At 39.6% G+C, this 24129-nt stretch overlaps 1 protein-coding gene across 3 annotated transcripts in view; it reads right to left on the minus strand.

Moving 5' to 3' along the window:
• glra1 (glycine receptor, alpha 1) overlaps positions 1-24129 on the minus strand; it is a 118242-nt gene that overhangs the window by 90167 nt on the left and 3946 nt on the right. For 2 of the 3 annotated variants that reach the window (XM_082551544.1, XM_082551543.1), the window contains exon 2: positions 3156-3280. In XM_082551544.1, coding sequence (XP_082407670.1) covers positions 3156-3280 — 125 coding nt within the window. Of the gene's footprint in view, positions 1-2865; positions 2878-3155; positions 3281-24129 lie in introns of all 3 variants that reach the window. The other variant, XM_082551545.1, reaches the window with a different exon arrangement.

The raw sequence follows: 24129 nt of genomic DNA on the forward strand, positions 1-24129 counted from the left end.
ATTTTATTACATCGCATTAGAAGAAGGAAAAAAAGATTAAAGCTATAAATTCAAATAACTGCCACACATGCCTGTTTAAATCCTGATTTGTAAAGGTCAGTGCAGTGCTAGCTTCAGTAAATCGCGCGGGAGTGTTGCTGAGCAGAGCTGAGGAGAAATCAAATTAAAAAAACAGAAATGATCTCCAAAATCGGCTCGCGACAAACACCTGAGCAAACCCTCGGCAGGTCGGCCATTCTGTAGCCAAGGCAGGTTTAATAATGCGCACTTAGTCACAGCGAAAACCCTCCGCTCCTCTCAACCCTGTCCTGCGTGAACCGAGATATCCTGCTCACCATATAATGGGTTGTACCATTATGGGCTCAGCAAAGAAAAAACAGAAGAAGAGAGAAGCTCCATGGCAGCATTCAGAAACAAAGCTGTGATTCACTTGTGCACATTCTGTGTACCTGTGTGCTCAGTGTACAAAATATTAGCAACACCTTTAAATTTCACCTGTTTTTGATTTAGAGACGACGGGCAGATGCAGAGCAGCAGACAAATAGCATCGCATGCTGACCTGACGCAGGCAGCGTTAGGTAATGTACGTCATCCCTCCAGGTTTGATCACCGCCAGAGATCCCAGAAAACATCTGGGTGAGAAGTGAACGGCAGAAATCTTTTCAGGTTATTGAAAAGACGAAGGCGAACCTTCTTTCTACCCCAGCAGGTAACATGCCACTTACTATATTACACACACACACACAAGCAGAGTGCTTAACAAATATATTAGACCACCAACAAATTAGTGGTTTATGCCACGGCTGACCTGAATGGACCAGGCAGGTTCTGTGTGTCGCAGCGTTTTTGTGTTTCTGTCTAGAATGAATTCGGATAAAGTCTCATGTTAAAAAACACATTTTCAAGGTCAGCTTCATGATTTATTGGTGGGAAACTAACAAAAAGTCCAATAACTTAAAATATTCTCATCTTAACATCTAAAGGTTTAAGACGTCACGTCACATTTGACCTCTGACCTCTCCTTCAAGGTCAACAAACTGATGTGAAGGTCAAAGTTATAATAATGATTTATGGAGATATTTAAAACTATGTTTCTTACTCCCATCTTTTCAATGTCGATCTTGTTTGTGTTGGAAACGTTTGTTTTATTAGGTATTTTTTATGTATATTTTTCATCTAACAGGTCATAACCACAATTCCTATACTAGGACGATGCTTTATCTTATTAATATATTTTTATTATAAACCAAAATACACTTGGTGTTTATTACAAAACATTTAAAATATGAATAAATCATGAAATAAATACTACACATGTACTATATTCATATAAATAAAAAAATATACAAATATTTTAGTAGGGTACATTAAAATGTGTTTCAGTGGGTTTATTAAAGTATGTTTAAAAAGAAGAAAGAAAAAAATGAGAGCCGCCTCAGAGGGGAAGCTCTCTGAGAGCTTCCTGTTTTTTAATGTTTCTCGTTAATCCAGCAGAATGCTCTTTAATTAAAAATATAATCATGTAATATCTTATCCATGAATTTTAAAGTTTACAGTTTTATGAAAAAGCAGTGAAGCACATTATTATTTTGCATCGATGAACAGTAAAAATGAGTTTTAGTTATTTTTATTTTACATTTCTAAAATATTTGACAGATGGTCTCATACATTTGTGAAGCTCTGTATACACACACACACACACACACACACACACACACACACACACACACACACACACACACACACACTGATCTGATCACAACCATTTTACATGAAACAGATCAGATCAAATTGAGCCAAGTGTAACGGCCATTTAGATATTTATAATTATTAATTAATGGTTTGGCAAATCTTGATAATAACCTGAAAAGGTTCACTTTTCACTAAAACTTGGACAGCGCCTAAAACGTGCGGTGATTGGGTGATGGGTTCCCGTGTGCTTTTGAGGTTCATGTTAAACCTCCTGCAGACCAAACTGCTGCCAGGTAAGACTCAAACTCCTTACACATCCCACTGATCTGCTTCTGATCAGACTTGGAGGGGAACTGAGCGTACCTCTCACTAACATTTGAACCAATCTTCATCCTTTAAGTGACGACAGTAGGACAAGATTTACTGTCTGGACTGCAAGGTGCCAAGGATAGCAATGCTTTGGCAGCCGTATATAAAAAAAACAAGTAAGGCACATGTTGTAACAGGTGATTAAAGGTTAATACTTAAGGAAGACGTGTTGATAAAAGCTGGAATATCACCGGGGTACCAATATTTTGTACACATGACCCAACAAACCTAACGGAAGACATTAGAAATTTCTCACATCCACTTTATAAAATCTCAGTTCTGGCAGTTTTAAACATGCAGCAAGGCTTAAATGTCAGAAAAGCACGAGGGGAAATCAGTTTGTCTGTCTGTTCAGATGCTTAAAGATGCTGTAAATGTATTTTTAACCCATTGCATTAGTCATAGACTTTGGTGGATACGGAGGGCTGCCCCAGTTCTCTCATGTCCAGTCTGTGTTCCTAATGCAAGAAGTTTAAAGCAGAAACCTCTGACATGTGTCTTTATGGGGGCTTCCATTCAGGGAGGTCACTTAAAACTATATCGTCATCATCATCATCATGAAATCATGGTCAGCAGCACACTCATGGGAGAGAGGCACATTACCTTGACCACCAAAACAAGCACTCAGGATACTGTGTGGATACCAAGGAATGTAGCCAACTAGCTTAGTCCTTACTGGGGATTTTGTCATCTTACCATATGATTGTGGGTAAAAGTGCAAGGCTGGACTTGTGTTAGGGGAAAAAAAGGTGGGGGGAGGGAGTTTGGGGTCTGACACCTAAACTGAGCCGTGGGAAGAATTACCTTTGTTCCACACTGCAAAGGGCAAATACAGAGATCGACAAATTGAGAACAGACAAAAACATTGAAGTGATTAAATATACAGCAACAAAGTTTCAGCAACATCGATGTCTAAACATGTTATTTTCCTTTTTTCAGTTAAGCTAATAAATACAAACCTTATCTTTGGTGACATTCTTGGCTAAACAGGCATTTAGAGAAGGTAATAAAATGCAGACACAGCGCAGGTCTTTTCAGGGTACGTTTGGCTACATTCCTGTTTTATCCGACTGAGTCTTGGTGGCAACGCCTACCTTTAAAATTTGGTCGGATTCTGGCATCGTACCCCGAAACCTTGCCCATGAGCTTGTCCAGAAATTCGGACGGTGGCATCGGGGAGGCAGCTTTCCTCGCTGCAGCTTCTTTGGATGCTGCCAAGCTAGAAGAGAGAAAGGTAGACATGGTCAGCAAGAGAGGAATGGTGGATCCCAACAGATTTATGCAGCCTGGCAGTGTTACAAACAAACAATTACGTTTCATGTAAATGATCCAAAAAAGACCTGATTAACCCCAAAGATTACATAAACCCCGCCATTCAAACCTTTTACTGGCAGACATGTCTGTGAAGGTTCTTAGTCATCCAGGTCATCGTAGTCTAAGGAGCTTGGAAAGTAAGGCATCTGGACTTCTTTAAGTTGCTTGAAGACATTTCATCTGAGAAGCTCCTTCAGTTCCAAGAGCAAATGGTGGAGAGTCCCAGATTTTAAGCCCTATGGGAATGTCCCCCCCAAGAGGGTCATGGATTGATCCTCTACCTCTACATGAGCCAAGGTGTGAAAACGGGTGTAGGTCACAATCAACCAAGTTACGGGTGAATCCATAGTGAAGCCTAGTCCCACCCTATCATGTAATTTACAGAGGTCAAATGCCCCAGGGTGTGAGTGGGCATTAAGGCATCTGGGAAGAGATCTCAAAACTGGATTATAAATGGCAGAGAGTCAGTGTCATAAGCCCTCTGTTCAATGATGGTCATTCACAGTTGAGATAAATGGCTTCTTTCACTCCTCTTTCAAACCATCTGTCTTCTCCGTCCAAAATGCTTAAAATCTGGGATTCTCCACCAGTTGCTCTAACAACTGAAGAAGCTTCTCAGATGAAATGTCTTCAAGAAATTTACAGTAGTCCGGACGCTTTTCTTTCCAAGCTCAATAGACTTTAAGTGAACCTCATTTCCTCATTTCAATGACCACATCACCATAAAAGAATTACAGAGCTAAAATCACAGGTTGGTGCACTTTCACCCAAACATGATGTTTCTCAAACACAGATGAAAAGCAGCCATCACGGGTCATGAACACAGGCTGTCATGTGTTACAAGGAAATCTGACGAAAGAACCAGAGCATGGCTGAAGTGTACGAAAAGCCACAGCGTACGTACTCACATGTAAGTCTGAGCTGTTGATGGCCTGAGAGCACATCTTTTACTCTAGTTTAAACAAATTTGGTAACAAAACACGTTCATTTGTGATTCTAATCTATAAAAACAATGTACCCGTGTGAGAAAAAGCTGACAGGCAGATTCTTTGTTGTTGTTGTTCATTTTAACAAAGAGGTAGTTCACACTAATAAATGATTAAATCAAATATCTTAAAAATCACCTTTGGTCCTCTGGAGGTTATCCCTGCTGGCATAAAGCAGCTCCCGTCCACACCACAGATTCAAATCAAATTAAATTTATCCTCATTTGATTTCATTTCGTTTTATCTATTTTAATTAAAAACTGACTAATTAAAACTTTACAGTCTGTGACTTTAACGCCTGGCTACAAGAAACATGCTTATTCTTTTCATGAAGTTGTTACTCAAATGCTGTGATTCACTTAACCAGCTCCCATTGATTTTGCAGTTCAGTTCTTTACCTTATTAAGCTCATCATGCTCATTAGATGCTCTCTGCATAATGCCAAATCCCCAGCACAGCCTTGAGCCCACAGACATACAACGAGTCCAGAGCAAACAGTCAATAACGCTGAACACACAGACGATGATGGACTGCGCTAAAAACCAAAGCGAACAGCTACGGCACATCAAAGAAAGACAAACAGGCACCAAGCGGCTCTCCTGTTGCCATGAGGATCACTGTGGTGACCCAGCTGAAAATATTGGTCTTGACAGATATAGTAAATGTCAGTGCAGCTTGGGACATAAACGCTCCTGCATTTATTGAAATGAAGATGAGCTGTGTTCGTTACCTACAAATGTGGCAAAAAGTCCAAGTCATTAAACTTCCCACTGCGAGGCCTGAAAATATACTCAGCATTTTACTGCAGGGGAGCATTCCTAACTCAGAGCTTAAAGCTAAACAACAAGGGGCCTATTACGCTTTCTGTTATTTTCTGTCATATTAGTTCTCTCATAATGGTAGTGAGGAAATTTCTAATGATGAGGTCAGCGTCTGTACAAGTTCAGTTCAATTCAATTTTATCTATATAGCATCAAATAAAAAAATAAAAAAAACAGTTGCCTCAGGCACTGGTACAAAAAGCTGCAGGCTGCAGTAAAATCTCTTCATATGATTATCAGACACAAAGTTCTGTGAACACACTGCTGTTCAAACCTCTGTTTGCAAGAGGAGGCCAATCAGAGGAAAGCTGGATTTAAAGGGAGGCAGAGGATGAACTGAGAGGCACAGACCATCGTGAGTCAGTCTGCAAAATCTCACTTCAATTTATATGGCATCAAACCAACAGAACAGTTGTCTCAGGGTAATTTATAGTGTAAGGTAATGAGCTTCTCACCTGGAAAAAAAAATCTGTATTTAGAATAGGACTATCTGAAACTCGTACATGTAAAAAAATCACAATTACATCCTAATAGATTCCAAAAATCTATTAGGATGAGGAAAAATCTGTTTCCCACTGTTGAAGCCTTCCCAAACATCCTTACTTTATAAAACAACATATCTCCAAAACTTTGGATATTTCAGATCTGAGCACCAAATGCAAGCTTCTGCAGCTGTTCCAGCTGTCGTGACTCCGAGCTGATTATTAGTTATTGATGTGGCTTTTAGTTCCTGTGCCACAGCCTGTTTGAACCCTGTGGTAATGCACGCCTCTGAATTTGGAATTAAATGCTTGGCTGCTTCAGTTGGATAGAAAGCGAACTGACAGTGACTCTGAACTGACCCGTGGCCCGACAGTGGAGGTGCATTAGTGGCCACTTGTAGTACAGTTTGTATTTCATTGCATCATTTCCTGCTGGGTCCAGAGACAGCACGGACAGCAGTGCGATCCGAGCTATAAATACGCTGCTGAGCTGACCCACTTCATCTGACCGCAGCTCCACGATGAGCTTTGTTATCCAGGAAGACATGAGAAGAACTCTGAAAACCTTTCACCGTGCCAGCTTTGTCCTAATGAGTCGATGAATTAATCAGCAATGAGGACTGAATGAGGACTGGGTAACTATTAGTTTCTGTTCTTCATTCTCATTCATATTTTTTGGATTTTTTTAAGTGTAATTAGTTTAATTAAATTCTACAAATACACTTTCTTCCATGTCAGTGTCCCTAAGAAAGTAGATAAAAGCATGTAAGCATTTTTCTAGCACCTGTCATGACAGTAAAGGGGTTAACTACTGAACGTCATAATCAGAATACTTATTATGTGGTCACTGTTGCTCCATGACAAAAAAAGCAAACAAGTTAAAGTACTACAGTTAAAGTAAATAGCTTGAATATAAAAATATCCCTGATATAATACACAAAAGAAATATAAACTATGAAGTTGAAATTAAGGTGACAACAGTAAAGGATGTGCAGAATGTCATGGTCCTGGGTCTTTTGACCCAGCGTTTTAAGTTTGAGTTTATTTTGTTCATTAGGTTATCTAAGTTCATTTGGTTATTAGACTCCTTGTGTTTTCTTCCCCTGTATTTAAGCTTCCCCTCACCCTTCGTGTTTCATGCTGCATGTCTTATGTTATCAAGTTTGTATTATCATGCCTAAGTGTTTCTAGTTCTTATTATTTCCCCCTCGTGTTTCCAACCATGTTAAATCTCCCCTGCTCTTCATGCGTTTCATGTCTGTGTCTTACGTTGTCAAGTTCTGGTTGTCGTGTCTAAGTCTGCATGTTTCCTGTTTTATTTTGAAAAGGGGTCTTGTGTTCTGTGCTCATGCGGTTAGTTTTACTCTTGCCTGTGCATCATTATGTCTATCCTAGTCAGCTGTTTCCTCATGTGTCTCCACTTCCCCTAATCACCTGCTGTGTATTTAAGTCCTCTATTTTCAGTGTGTGATTGTCAGGTCGTCTGTTGTCCATGCCATGCTTCCAAGTTTCTTGTCTAGGTTTTTCTTATTGTTTGTTTAGATTCCCCAGTTTAGGTGTGTGTTAATTTTGCTTCAGTTTGCCTTGCCCTTTGTTTGTACCCTTTCTACCAGCCATATTAAACGGCTCACCTTTTGTTAACATTCAAGTTTTGTTCCCTGTTCCTTGGAGTCTGCATTTTGGGTCCTTTTTTTCAATTCATACAGTCTGCCCTCGCCAGACTGTGACAGAACGACCTGACAATCACACACTGAAAATAGAGGACTTAAATACACAGCAGGTGATTAGGGGAAGTGGAGACACATGAGGAAACAGCTGACTAGGATAGACATAATGATGCACAGGCAAGAGTAAAACTAACCGCATGAGCACAGAACACAAGACCCCTTTTCAAAATAAAACAGGAAACATGCAGACTTAGACACGACAACCAGAACTTGACAATGTAAGACACAGACATGAAACGCATGAAGAGCAGGGGAGATTTAACATGGTTGGAAACACGAGGGGGAAATAATAAGAACTAGAAACACTTAGGCATGATAATACAAACTTGATAACATAAGACATGCAGCATGAAACACGAAGGGTGAGGGGAAGCTTAAATACAGGGGAAGAAAACACAAGGAGTCTAATAACCAAATGAACTTAGATAACCTAATGAACAAAATAAACTCAAACTTAAAACGCTGGGTCAAAAGACCCAGGACCATGACACAGAACCGCGGGGCTTTGTGCTTTCAAACTAAAATCTACGCCATAACTGCAAGCCCCTCTGAAACCATACCCCGCAACCTGATGTGCATCTCACTGGAAATGTGACTGCACGTCTGTTCAGCACCGTTGATTCGTCCTGTGCATTTCTACCTTTTCCCTGCAGTTTTTAAGTTTATCAGTAAGAGAATAGCCATCATCATTTCAAGAGAAGGAACAATAATCATAGCATCAATGTAAGGACTGAAACATGTCAGAAAGTTCCTGTAGGGAGATTGCTGAAACTATCAGAGTGTACAAAGAAGTGGAAAAACGTGAGGGACAAAGATGTCCGACCCCCGGAAAGAATGCCCAGAACAAAGAGCAAGTGCCCAGGAGGGAAAAGGTCCCCGCATCTAAGGCGCTTCTATCTAGACTAAACAACGATGTCGTAGTTACATCATAGCTCTACAAAGACTCACCGCAGAGCTCTGAGTCACGCCTTAGTTAGGTTTTATTAAATAGTTCCTCTTATAATCTTTACTTGTTAATTTATGTATTCTCTCTCTTTCTATCAGTACATCAACTCATTCTTTGTTTTTATTTTTATAGACTAACTGGATTGTTTTGCTTCTCTTTGGTCCTGTGTGTATCTCTGTCATTTTAATCTTATTATTTTCTTCATTTGGTCTTTTTGCTTAAAATGTTCTTAATTTTCACTCAAAGTGTAGAAAAGTGTCCTTCAGCTTCATTTAATCCATCATATCAGAGCAACGTGTGCACATAAACCTGGTTTTAAGGCCAGGTTCAGCAGCGGTCCATGACTCGCTCTAATGATCATATTATTGCTACAAAAAAAAAAAAAAAGATTCCTGATTTTTAATGAATAAATAAATAAACACTCAGACAGTTTAACTGTTACTATATAAATAGTTAAAAACGGTGAATACGGTTCATGCTGTTGCACGGGGAGCATATTTATACGTCACTGTGGTTCCTGAGCTTGCGTCAGACTACAATCATCTCACTTCTCTCTAAACACAAATAAAATAAATAATAATAATAAAATACATTTTTTACCTACTCAGGGACTGTGGATGAACATTAGCTAGTAGCTAAATCTGGTGCAATGTTTCATCTTTGTTTTTGTACCCGGTCCCTGAAAAATAAATGTTAATGACTTTTAAATTTTATTTTTATTTCAAGTATCCGATCAAGCTGACCGAACTCCTCTTTGAACGTCTGAACCTAAACACAGGTCATAAATAAAATCAGGGCCTAATGGGAATTTTAATGACATGCATGTTTTATGACGGATCGACTCGGACCAAACCTTCTCAGAGTGAGTAGATGTTATGGATTTTGCTTCTGAGGAATAATTCATTTTGGTGCTGGAACATTCCCACTTTACAGCACTCAAACATTCAGCGGTCGTTTTCAGCCACCATGACTTTATCCCAGCTCAGGATATCAATGATTGAATATAGACAAAATTATTTCCTAAGATACTCGAGTCCAGACGACAAAGTGGGGCAGCAGCAACAGGACTTTTTGGGCTGTTTTCTTATCATTTCAGAGTTAGCTGAGTTCAAAGGGTCATTAAATTAGCTGGTCTGTTGTGACTTTCCTGTTTTCAAACTTACAGTTTGAACAGTAAATGTGAGAATGATGATTATTTAACTTCCTGATGAGTGTGTGGGAGGAGTGCGCTGCCACTGCATTAATCTCTCATAAATTAAAATGACAGATGATACAGTCGATCACGCTCACCTTCTAAATGTAAAACTGCAAACCATGACTTCCAATATGGTAAATTGTGCCGCGCAGCTTGATAAATAGTGGCATTAGCAATTCATAAACACGTAATGCGGCCGGCGCTGTCGCTTTATCAGGAAACTGCTGATCAGAATCGCAGTCCGCCTGGAGAAGACGGGAATTATGATGGAGCCGTGATTGGAAAACAAAACAGAAAGGGACAAATCTCTCACTAGTTCTTGTCTCATGTGTACACAAGCATGATGATGAAGTAAATATACACACACACACACACAAACCAGCATGCCCTCTTCAGTGAAAACACTGGAAAACAAATCATGCGGGCGGGGGGGGGGTTAGGGTTAGGAGAGCAGTGTGTGTGAGTGTGTGGTTGTGTTGTAAATGTTTGTGTGTTTAGGACAAGGACCAGTAAGGAAAGTTTGGACACTGTCTCCATCTACACTGCTACCAGCCACTAAGGTCATCCCGTCCTGTTGGGTAACCGGCCAAGATCACATGACACACACACACACACACAGTCTCCATCAGTCTGTGGTGTTAATTGCTGACAGTAGTTCACGGTGTTGTTGATAATCATAAATCTTCACAGTGATAATGACATTATAATGATCATAACTGAGTATTAATGACAGGGATGGAAATAAGTTGGCCTGATGAATGATAATCACCGTGATGAAGAAACCTAACCACATAAACACGGGAAACCCCCCAACCGAAGACTAATGATGCCTTTGCTAACAGTTATTCAGCGTGTCCACGCGGTCAGCTGAGCCGACGTGATTACAGATTTAGCACTGTCACTGTTCTTTCTCTGGATCAGGTTTACTGCACAAACATGTTTTTGCACACGTTCAACTGCCAGACCACCACATCCCAGCAGGTGGACCTGAGCACTGGACACTAATGTCCACAACCAAACTGCACACAGAGTTAGCCGAGGAAAAAGTTAAACACCTACAACGAAGGATCAAAAGAGACCATCTCTGTTTCTGCTGATGTGAAACTCAAGAGCTGATTGCTAATCGAATGGCTAAAAGGAAGATCAGGGGGAGGCAGAGTTTTCTGCTACTATCTGTTAGAAGCTCCTACCCTCTGTGTGTCAGGTGACTGGGAGCTGTAAGCAGGGCGGAACAGGTGTACTTACAAAGACTGAAGAGCTAGCACCTGCAGAGTGACTGAGCTAAAGAGAATCACAGTGGTCACATGACTGTGATCAGGTGATTTTATGCAAACAGGAAGTTAACAAATAAATTAATGAATGAAAAGAAAGTGTTTATGAATCAAACACAATTGTAAAAAATAAAAATTGCGATGTGAAACGTTGGCACTGTATGAAAGTCCCCTCACTGATGTTTTCTTTGCCCTAATGATTTTCCACACTGCCATACATGAAGGATGAGGCCGTGTTTCTTTTCTGACGGGCTTTGCTGTTAAATGACGGCGAGGCTGACGACATTATAATGATCGTAAATCACAACACAGATAATTATATTAGAAGAATCATGACTGATGATGATCAGAGTGAAAGGTTTAAGTAAGCGTCACATTATGAGTCTTGTCCAGGCTTCTGATTAACCTGACATGTTGCTGTGTTAGCCTGCTAGCCTGTTAGCTTTAGGTTTATCTGTCTTTCTTGGTATTTTGTTGACTTGTAAGGTGTGAAATCTCTCCCTGTAAGATGTTGAATGTTTATTTAAATATTAAAAAGGATGATCTGGGGAAGGGAAATATCACCGTGACATACAAAATAACTTATTTTTGGCCTTTCCTCACATAACCTGCATCAGTTTATGTAAGCTGTGTGTCCACCCTGGTTTAGCTGGACACACGTCAGTCACACAGAGGCAGCGGTTACAGTTGGAGGGACTGAATGACATCTCCTGCAGGCTGAGTGGGGGGATTTTGACTCGGTCTGCTGCCTCGTGATTCAGACTGCACAGTTTTACACTGGGAGCAAACCTTGATGGAGGCTTACTTTGGGCCAGTTAGGAACAGGATACATGAAGATTTTGTGCCATCTGTGGCCTTTCAAAGTCTGGAATTTTGACCTTTAGTTGAACACCCTGGAATTTGGCCAGCCTGCAATTTTTAAATGCCAGTGCACAGAGTCGACATGTGTCACACCTTACAGTCTGATCAGAAGAAAGTCTCAGATGGCCGAAATGTCACGTTTGAGAAAAAATGCCGACAGAAGCTCCGGTTTATAAAGAAATTCAAAAGAGAAAGGATGTGATGCACAGAAATATATGAGAAACACATCAGATCAGATCAAAGAGACAATAATGATCATTTTTTAAGGGCAATTATAGCGAGCAGAGGGATGGCTGTCTTTCTGAATTGGCACATGATTCACGAGTCACCTGCAGCATACGTCGGACTTTGGAAAAGTGCTGCAGGCCTGTTAGTCATCAATAACCAATAACACGAAGACATTTTCACTCATTTAAAAGTCAGTTTTAAAGGTTATGCCTCATACAGCAGAAATGACACATCTGAAACACTCGGACACGCATGTTGAAGAACTTCACACAGACACCAAGCTTATAAAATAAATATTTGTCCAAACATGCCGCATGACAGAATCTGATGTTTGCGACATGGAAAGCAAAGAAAAGTACAAATCTGCAGAGAATCTGAAAAAGTTCTTAAAAGGTGAAGTGGTCTGTGCTTTCTCTACAGAGTATTCCAATTAAATATGATAATATTTATAATATTTTATATGCAATAGAGCACATTTAAACCATGTGAAATAAGTGTAATCAAAACCGATATAGAAAATAAAAGTATGGTTCATGGTTCAACAGCCTCTTCTCTAACATTTATTGGTTATTCATTGCCTGCATAGTAAACGTTTCCAATAAATAACAGTTTAAAGTTTTATTGCTTTTGTTTCAGCCAAATTAAAGATTTTCAGGTGCAACAAGTACAATTTTTTGGCAAACCTCAGTAATATGAAAAATCATACAGCAGCAGTTTTTTGCACTGAATGGCAAATACGCTGATTATATATATTTTTTAATGAAGGTTATTTTAAATCCAGTGTACAAACTTTTAATCTACAAATATCTCTCCTAGCTGACTTTAATGATCTGTCAGTGATATTTGTGTCTAATTGTGGCTGAGCACACAGTGTAGGCAAAACTGAGATTTAAGGCTGTGATTCTTACACTTGTGTAAATGTGATCGTCTCTGTGGAATTGTATGACAGTAGAAGAAAACTCCATGGGAACAACACTGTCCTCAGTCAAACTCTTATCCGACGCATTTTTGTCACCTTTCACTTCATCAACGATAAGATGCCACTGCGCTCAAAGTGATGATGTGGAATCTAATTTCCATACTGACATTTGATGCTGCGCACCACCTCAGTGGACTAATTTAAATTAGTGCTTTATCTTAATCGATACCATTTTAAGTTTTCTTACTTCTACCAATCCATCTGTATTTTTGGCTACTGCTGAGTAACTCTGTGCATGCTTGTGTTATTTAACAGATTTTATTCAGAGACTCACAGGATCGTTAATGCAAAAGCTTGGCCAGTAAAGAGACAGCACGGCTGAGTGTCTTGTCATCATTAATGGCTCGGGTCAGTGTTGACGTTCAGGTTTGTGGATCTGATGCCAGAAAACAGCGTTGCTGTAAACTGTGGTGTATGTAGCACAAAACCTGAGACGGCTCTCGACACATAAGAGTACGCAAAGTAAACTTTTAGGTTTAGGTTAAGGTTTAGAACCTTTTTTATGGTAAAATGTGCCAAACTACAGGTTACATATAGTAGACATATAGTAACTAATTATCCATATATTCCAACATCTTTGCACTCTGAACCATAAATAAGCTGTACATGTTGTTATTTACACCGAGAGCAAAGAACTAGTGGGAGCTCAGTTCATTGTATGTGTACACACACTTGGTCAGTAAATCTGAATCTGTCAGGGGCTGGGTTTGTGACCCAGCACTTTGACTTTGTTGTTGTATTTGTGATTTCTTAGGCATATTGAAAGGATGTTAAGTTCTAGCACTATTATCAGGTCGCCTTAAGTTTTAATTCTAGTTTAGGTTTTTCTGTGTATTCTTAGTTATGAGTGTGCTCCTGTTCTCTGTATTATAGGGTCTATCTTGTCCTCAGTGTTTTACTTTCAGTACCCCTGTGTTTAGGTCTCTCTTGTTGGTTCGTGCTTCTAAACCATGTTTCATGTTGTCAAGCTCATGTCATGTCGACGTTCCGTTATGTCCCGGTAGGAAGTCTTGTTTCTATGTTCATTGTGCTTAGTGTTACTTTTCATCATCGTCATGATATTAATTTGTGTCAGCTCTTTCCCCATGTGTTTCTACTTCCCCTGATCACCTCCTGTGTGTATTTAGTCTGTGTGTTTTCATTCTGTCCTTGTTGGATAGTCTGTGTATTTACCCACCACGTCACATCATGATTAAACCTTTCACGATTCTGCTCAGGTTATGTTCATGTTTCTTGTCCCTGTTGACTATTTATGACTAATTTTTTCCAAGTTATGCTCCACATCCATTATTCAGGCAACACACAGTCAGCTCCCGCCGGCCATGACAGAATCTATATAAAGTACATTTAATATGACTCATCCTCCTCACGTACTCTTAAACAAGTCAACATAACCGACCCCACAAGTTGGTGCGATTTAGCTTATTTAGGCAGTGCCACAGTATATTTCCTTTTTGTTTACACATTGATCACATTTTAAAGTGATGACATTTTTAAACTCATGAACATTGTAGGGTCTTTACCTTACAGTATAAAGTGACTTGTGATTTGGTGCTGTATAAATATAATGGTCCCTGAACTTAGCACTTGGTACAAGAATGTGATCTCACACTCGCTGGTGAAACTCTGTGAAATCCCCCTTTAATTAAATACCTCTTGTTAAAATGAATACGTATGATTGTATGATTATGATAACTGATATCATGATCTGAGATTACTGTGACTGCTGAGCTCAAATCACACTAATTCTCCACCCTGTTGTACTTATTGTCTTTTTTAAAAGTTGCTTTCCTGTTGAAATAGTCACATGACTGAATGACAAAGCATGTGCGGTCAGCTGATGATCGTCTGTAAGTGTCGACAGTTCAGAGAACTCGTCAGAACGCCTGTGGACAACGACGATAATGGCATCTCCCAAAAACTGTAATGAAGCAGTGCCAATCAATGAGAAGACGACCGTGGTTAAGGGGCTTGGGAAGCACATCTGTAACCGGAAGGTCGCCGGTTCGATTCCTGGGCTCTCTGTCCTGGTCGTTGTGTCCTTGGGCAAGACACTTCACCCTACTGGTGTTGGCCAGTAGGGTGAAGCGAGGCTGCCATATCAAGGCGCGATATGGCAGCCTCGCTTCTGTCAGTCTGCCCCAGGGCAGCTGTGGCTACAACTGTAGCTGCCTCCACCAGTGTGTGAATGTGAGAGTGAATGAACAGTTCTGTAAAGTGCCTTGAAAAGCACTATATAAATCCAATCCATTACTATTATTAAGACATCAGGACTCTGAGACCCGTCACACATCCAGTTCTGTTCTCAGTGACAACAAATTAGGTGGATCAAAGATTATCTCTGTGCCGATAATTCCTGCAGCAATGTGACGAATCGGCGCTTAATCCTCTTTACAACAACGGCCGGTGGGAGTGAGATCGGATCAAGCTCTTAGAGAAAAACAAATTTCTGTTGTTGGGCATGGCCCTCGTCGCACAGATGATACAATAAAAGCATAAGACCCGTGTGAAATGCTTCCAAATTAGCGGTGAACGCGCACAGAGCTCGGCTGATGACAACCAGATTAGTCACAGATTACACCAGCGTGCCATTGACACAAAGATCATTTTTCCCGGACGTGTAGCGTGAGGTGACACTGAATTACACTGAAACTGTGAACTCTTCGAGGGGGAGTCTGGTTTTGTTGACCTTAAACTAGAGAATAATCAAGTTCCAGATTGTGTAATTGTTACGGCACGAAGTGTGGGCTGTGGGGGATTTCTGACAGAGTAAAAATAATATCAACAGATTCTGTATAAACATTTAAAAACTGATCGACTGACTGGTTTGCTGTATACAGAGAGTGAATGTGATATTTCTATGTGATTTTTCATTTCTTGTTGTTTACTTGCAGTTGAATCTACGTCTCCTATAACTGTTCAATGCTTTAACATAAGTGTCATTTCTGACCCTGAAGACATATGTATGTGTATTAAATTATAGACTTTGATTTCAATGATCATTCTGCTGTTAATTATTCCATAATCAGACTCTTGTTTTCAGATTTTTCAGTAATATTTCAAGCATTTCTGCACAAATATAGCATATTTTCAAATGTTTGTTAAATTGTAACAAAGTATGAAAAAAACACAATGATTTTGTTGGTGATCACAGAGCAGTTAAAATTCACATTATGTGCTGTATATATGTGAACTTTTACATTTTTTAGTTTTTAAATCATAGAAAAAGTGATAAATGTAACTTGGTTTGTACAGTTTGTGTTTTTAAAGTCATTTTTGCATACAAATATTTGAAAACCAATACCACTGACAATATAACATTTTAGAAAATTAGAAATATTTGTTATAGATAAAGGAAACACACATATGAGACACTCAAAACATGATCCCTGTAGAAAACTTGAGGAGCTGAAATGACAGAGTCTGTGATTTTAGTGGGATGTCAGCTCAGTGCTGTGACGGTTAATGTGCTGATGCTGTGCTCTGAATTTCCCCCTGAGGGATAAAGAGTTTGATTGATTTACATTATCTCGTCTACACATTTTATGCTCATTTTACAGGCAGGATTAGTGTTTCCTGCATGACATGAAATTAAATGGGAAAAGCAGGTCAACAATAAAGTTTCTAACTAATGAACTTTTGGTTTTGTGGAACAATTTTGGAAGTCTGTGGACCGTCCCCTTTTGATTCATCTTTGTTTGCTTCTCCTTACTTAAAGAGATGGACTCTTACGCATACAGCACTTTTCTAATTGAGCCCTAAAAGTGCTTTTAGTACCAGCCTCATTCACTCAGTCACACACACACACACAAACCCATATCTATGCCTAAGTGCCTTCCCGAACATTCACACACACTGTGATGGATGCATCGGGGGCAACTCGAGGCTCAGTATCTTGCCTGAGGACACTCTGACATGCAGACTGGAGGAGCCAGGGATCAAACCAGCCCGCCCCATAGATAAAGACACTAGCTGCCTCCTTAAATGGCCGCCTAAGCTCGGTTTTCTGAGACTGCTGAGCCCTCAGCTTTTGAAATATGTGAATAAACAAAGGTTTCATTAAATCCCTGGACGATCCGCAGGCGAGAAAAGAATAATCAGCAGTTATCACACAGCTGGAACCTGATGTTTAAAGGTCCAGACTCATAGCAGCTATGGTTGTAATCCAAGCTCAGCGGGACACTTGCTCCCTGATTTGAGCCTCACAGAGTTGTCCCCTTTTATGTAAACCTGTCCTCTTTGTCCCCATTTTCCCCTTACCCCTGTCTGATCCCAGTGCAGCTGTGCAATATACCTCTCTGTGGTGCACTCTGTGTAAGACAATTAGCACTTCTCCCATGCATGCCATTTTTATTGCAAAACTGAAATTAAAACCTGATGATGGGAGTAAAACGCCTGAGATCAACAACTGGACCCTTCATCTCAGTATTCTTGTGTTCTCAGCAGACACTATGCTCACCATTTGTTTGAGTCTGCTCATCTTATAATTATTATTCAGCTCAAACCCCAAAATTTTAATATTAAAAGTTACGCAAGTTACGTGTGTCACTGAAAAACAGAGTCAAACTGACCCGTTTCCCAAACACACTGAGAGAAAAGGTGCGTTTTGAATATGTCTTTTTCTGTTGCTCCACAAAATACATATTCATCGAGTCCAAACATCTGCCAGGTGTCTGCCCCATTTGCATAAACGCTTGGGCGAACAGATCAGATGAGTCCTTTTAAAAACCCACCTGCTTTAATGTCATTACAGGCTCTCCACACTGAAGGCAGAATCAGGAAAAATGCATTAAGGCTCGAGGAGCCGGCGTCGATGTCTGTGGACACTTGACATCTCACCAGGCACAGCCACTACAGCCTGGCACGAGGATAATACAGCACACACACAATTAGAAGCAAGCTCTGCTGTGGACGCTTGACTATTTTGGCCTTAATTTCTCATGTTGGAGACAGAGACTCCAGCTGTGAGCTACCACGGAGCGCCTTTTCTAATAATATCTACATAATGCTGTCTGCCTGGCTTGTAAAAGTCCTTCTGCTGGACTGCGTGACAGCTTCAGCACCACAGAAGAAGGAAGACATGCACAGGTGCTGCTCGTGTTTTTTATAGCTCCACAACACTGACAGCCCTGCACTGAGACAACGTGCACAGCAACAGGGTGACACTCTAGATACATTCATACGTTTGTTTTAATAGTTTTAGGTATTTGTTGTATAAACTGAGAGCTCTACTCAAATAAATAATGGCTTTGAGTATTTTACAGTATTTATTTATCATTTATTTGAGTATTCAGTATTTACATGTTTACATGTATATTTTCTATGTAATTTTGTTATAAAAGTATAAAAGATATATATATATATATATATATATATATATATATATATATAATTCACAGTTCGGTTCGTTTTCAATACTTTGGTGTCACGGTTCGATATTTTTTTGATACAAAAAAATGTTCATGCCTATTTTAAGTTATTAAAATTATAAATATTTCTTTTAACTCGAAAGTACAGTTTTTAAATTAAATGTTGCTGAAACATCAAAATAATAAAAAAAATAAATGTATCCGATGGAGAAATCACTTATCTGTGGAAAAGAGAGTTTATTACAGAGAAATGGCTCTTTCCAAAATAAAAGCTATTTTGTCAACAGCAATAAAAGTGTTATTTTATATATAACATTTGATTTGATATATTTCAGCTGCATTTAACTCAAAATGATCATTTCACCCCTCAGACTAATATATATATATATATATATATATATATATATATATATATATATATATATATATATATATATATATATATATATATCACTTTTTTATCCAGGTAAAAGGCTCACCTTTCAAGAGAGTCCTGGCAAAGACACCAGAAATTACAATAAATGATATTCAGCACAGTTATCACAAGCATTTGAAACTTGCAGCAACAGATGAACAACATGCATCCTGCATTTCCCATAACGTAAGCATCACCAGAAAGTGTCCTCTACAAAGTTCTAAAGGAAACAAAAAATCATGTCCAAGGCATTTACTCTGATATTAACAGTACCACAGTAAACAATGGTCTAATACTGCAGACTGTATCTTTACTGTAAGTATTATTATTTCAGCCTCAGAGGTTCTTTCTGTCACGGCTGTTTGATATGTAAACACATACCCGTCTATAGTTGGAACAGGGCCACGAGGACCGAAGAGGCTCACAGTCAGCTGATATAAGTGGCACACAACCCGCGCCTAATCTTCTCCGGCTCTCCGTGATCAAAGTCGGGATTTGCTTTAATTATTTCAGATCAGCGCTGGCCCGTGCTGCTGTGGAGAGCTGCGGCCAATGCTGAGGCAGCAGAGGAGAAGGAAAAACAGCTGAGTTGCCCAGCGTCGGTGTCTCATATGCACACAGCGAGCAGAGAGAAACGCCAGAGCAAAGGAGAGGTGTGGGCTAATGCAAGACTCCAATCATTAGCCCTAAGTGTTCCTCATTATGTTCTTAAAGCCTCTGAAGACCCGAATCCCTAATTGATCTCATCCTGGCGTTTAGTAACACTCAGGAAAGCAAAGGGCTGCTCGCTTCCCTGGCACTAACAGATAGGCTGCCTCGCCCAGCAAACACGTCGTACCCTAGATGTTTAAGCATTCAGCATTTTAATGTTCATATCAAACAACATCAGACTGACGTGTGGTTTTCACACTTGCATGGAGTTCATTTTTTAGTCTAGGACAGGGGTGGGGAACTCCAGGCCTCAGGGGCCAGTGTCCTGCAGGTTTTAGATCTCACCCTGGGTCAGTACACCTGAATCAAACGATTAGTTCATTACCAGGCCTCTGGAGATCTACGAGACATGTTGAGGAGGTCATTTAGCCATTTAAATCAGCTCACACGTCTAAAACCTGCAGGACACGGGCCCTCGAGGCCTGGAGTTGGACACCCTTGGTCTAGGATGAAGGATGTGAAGACAGCACGAGGCTGTTGGTACTGACGTGTTCTGGTTTCAGGCCATGTGCTTGTGAACAGTCAGGTTTGAGGATGCTGTGGCTGCATGCAGCAGTCTGTGTTTGATATTCACAAATGTACGAGAATGTGTTAAAGTTCAGCAAAGGCAAAGCAAGGTTGTGCGTTTGATTCCCATCAGGAGCTGCTGTGTTTAAAATGCACGTAGTCATGATACTTTGGACATAACTTGCACATAACTACCACAGAAGGAAGCCTTATCAGTGCTTTTTCTAATATTTTCTTTTTTTTTCTTTACATTATCTCTTACTATCTTACTGTCACATTCAAGTCATTTTTATGTTTTAAACATGATGTAGAACTTTAATGCTCCATTCAGCAGGACTGTAAAATGCTCATCTTCCCTTTTTTATTTAAAATTTAAAATAAATATAGGATTTCATTTTCAGATCTGAAGGTTGTGAAAACACATCCTGGTTGTCATATATTCTCCGTCTACTAAACCCATCGCAAAAGGAACGAGCAGCGTTTGCCAAAGTGGTCGTTAAACCGAGTTCTAAGTCAGAAAAAACTCTTCAGAAACGCTCCTCTCTCATCAACAGCTTCTGCCATCGTCCAGCAGCACTTTAATTTCAGAAGTGCACAGCAGCTCCCGACATTTCCAGGAATTCACCTTTGCTTTAACTCAGTTACAGCTCTGAGAGGCCATTGATAATGTACTCTGTTAGTTATGGTGAAAATCTGTCACTGTCTGCTGATCAATAATGTATTATCATATATCAAGTTTTGGAAATGAACCTGCCCAGAAGTTCATTATTGCAGATGAAGGTGAACGCCACCAGAGAAGTCGATTGTTTTTTGTTAGACGACTCAGGGAAATTGATCACAGGAGAAAAATATATATGTTATGATTTGTTATGAAAGGAGATGCAAGTAATAAATATCGGCTACGAACAAAGAAACACCCTGAGGGCAGACGCATAAATGAAACAGTTGCTTTAATTCGGCTGAGCAGTGAGTATGCTAACTGACAAGGGATGATTTCTAGGACTGCTTTTGGCAGTGCTCTAGTGCAAATCTCACCCCGCCTGCTCTGCTCCAGGTCTGACCCCATCCCTGAATTGTGAACCCTAATGACCAAGTTCACAGCAGGAAGGCATAAAAGACATCTTTGTCCCTCTGGGGATCAAAAGAGGATTATTGAATCCTGAATTATGTGCAGCAGTTTGCAGCAGCTAAAGCTGATAATCTCCTTTGTTCACTCCCATCCTTCACTATCAATTGCTGATGTTTAATACACCCAATAGATTTTATGGGAGCATTCCCAACTCGGAAAAGAAAGCCCAACGGTGTGCCATCAAATAGTTTGATCCCTTCATTTTGTGTTACTGTTAGCTTGTAGAACAAAGGTGAAAATAATCAGGATGGAGGAGATTTTATTGTGTGAGTGACAGCAAGGTTCAGTTTTTGATGTCCAATTTTGCAGTTTGCAACATTCAGAGGCAATTTGAGGCTTTTGTGCTTTTGATATGTCAGCAGACTAATTTGCTTCATCTTTGGATCTGCTGTGGAAGTCAAATCAGAACGAACCCCTGGGAGATCCTGGACAACAATTCTGGGTAAAAAGTGGAAACACGCTTTATTTTATGCTCGAAATGACCCCAAGTGTCACACATCTGCTTTCTCTGGTAGTTTATTATTTATCTTTCACAGAATTCTCTCTTAAGTACAAAAGGAAACATGAGGGGGACATTCTGGGTTGCAGTGCAGTCTACAATATTTTGATAAAATCCTGTAATGATACAAAAAATCTGTTTGATAAATATGAAGCTTTGTCTTTACTTCAGAGTGCTCCAACACCATTCAATGACTTCTTTAAACCAAAAAATTAGGAATTAGGAAAGAATTAGGAATAAGTTTTAAAAAATCAAGTCTTCTTAACCAGTCAATGACGTATTTCTTTAAATAATATAAATCAAAATGACATGGTAAGGTTGGATTTTTGTTTTGCATACTCTTTGGCTGATAACGTTGCACTGCACCATCTCATCCATGTTAGTAGTTCAATTAATGTGAATAATCACTGTATTTCATTACCCTGTATTTATACATGTGTAATGACAATATAGTTGAATCCTAATGCTAATCCGAAGCTGCTCTGGATGAAGTATAGACTAAAGGTATTATTTACTATTTTAAATATATCTTTTGCATTTTTGGTTTTACTTAACGACCAACGGTCTAAAGTTGCATGAATTTGCTCTGCATGTAGGAAAATTGGAGTTAGACATTAAATGTTCATTTAAACAGACTGTTAGGACCTCCAATTAATATATTTCACTTACCGGTAAATAGTTTCTGTAATTTTATTTAAAATGTTTTTATTGATTGCCTCTTTAATCCTTTTAATTTTTCAGAGTGTTCCAACACCGTTCACTGATTTATTTAAACCAAATCTGTAATCCTTAGGAATAAGCAAGAAAAAAAAATTAAGTCTTCTTAACCAGTCAATGTTGTGTTCTTTGGAATAATATTGATCAACATGACATGGTAGGGTTGGATTTTTGCTTTGCACTTTTTTTCTGCAGCAGAACAGCCTATATGTAATGTTTCTCCTTCTTTTGTTAAACACAAGTGTTTAACATAATAGCATCAGTGGTGGGCATGGATACATGAAGATCATGAATTTTAAATAATTAATTAACTGCAGCAAAGCAGTTTGAAATGAGTGAAATGCAGTCTGAAGTTCTTGTGCTGTCTGCACAAGAACTTGGAGGGAGCATGTGTTTATATGACAGTATCATCAGCACAAAGACGTACTTTTGCTGGAATATTAGAAAATAAAATAGGTCCCAATGGTCTAAATGTATTTGCATCAGAATTTTAGTGAGAGTCAAAACTGCATCTAATTCACATTTATCAGGTTAAGTATCCACTTAAATGTACATTATATTCATGAACGGTGCATCTCGTCTTTTTCACTTCAAGTTCGACCTTGAACTTGAACCCAGGCAGACGTTCATTTTCTCTTCATGCTTTAAGTTCTTAGACAGAATCAGAATTTGTTATAGGAACTCGCAGGGAGGTCTGTAATGTGACTGTAAATACAGATGACAGCCGGCACTGAGTCACAACACTTACACAGCTAATGAAAGCCAGAACTAGACTGAAGTGAAATATCACTCCAGGTAACATGACATTCGTGCAAGTCATTCTGTCACGGATTTGTTTTTCTGGCCATCTACGTGAAAGCTGACCTTTCATTTAATGAACAAACCACCGAGGTCAGTTTGTCCTCTTTAAAATGTCCCTCCTCTCCTAGTTTCCACTCTACCCCTTTAAAATACTTCAATTTAATATCAGTCTGACATCCGCTGCCTGAAATCACTTAAGAAAGCCATCGAATGACCTTCTCTAAATTGCCAGATTTCAACATCAATTTATTTCATGAACTGACAGAGTCGGATTTAATTTACTCTGAGACATGAAGGAGGTGAGCAGGTCGGAGTACGTCCCGCTCCCAAAGAGAAGAGATCCCGACATACAGCCGCCTCGTCAAGGCCAGCTCAAGGTTACCTTCAAGCAGCAGGTGACTGTTTCCACTCATGTTTCCATTTAAAAAAAGATTTTTATTGAAAATAGAAATGTACAGAGGAAAAGGTCACTCTGCACATTTCATTCAGGATAGAGACTGAAGGCTGGCGCTTTTGTACATAATAACGACACGTGCAAGCACCCGCAAACAACGGAGGTGATCAGTCTGTGTTATCATAGGGAGGCAGATGTGCAGCTGATCAAAAAAATAAAGGGATGCAGTTTGTTTCTCTAAGAAGCTGAAAACCTGAAGGTGCTTTATTTGTTGCAGCAGCGATTCAGCAAATGAAGCCATAAAAAAACTGAGTGACCCTTCCTGCAAATTACCCCCGATGCTTGATTGGCTTTAAATAACTAAACTGTCAACAGAGAGGCATCTAATTCTCTTTTTCCTGCTCCAGCACACCTTTAAGATCACAAATAACTGTATAACTGCATCTGAAACCAAATATAAATAAATTTCCCTCGAGAAGACTTCATGACAAACGTATGTTTGTTCCAGTTTGTTCCATGTTCCAGTTTTAGGATGATTAGCTTCTCCTTTTGTAAAAATAAACACATCGATATGTGTGGACAGAGGACAGCCGTCCCCAAAGCTTCCTATAAGATTCTGCTGTTCCAACGACCTCCCACCTGGTAGAAAACCAATACGGCAGACATGTCGGCGGCTGTTTCGATGCCTGTCAATCACTGTGAGTGACTGATTGGCA

Source organism: Aulonocara stuartgranti (genome assembly GCF_965226115.1).
Source record: "Aulonocara stuartgranti genome assembly, chromosome: 2".
NCBI lineage: Eukaryota > Metazoa > Chordata > Actinopteri > Cichliformes > Cichlidae > Aulonocara > Aulonocara stuartgranti.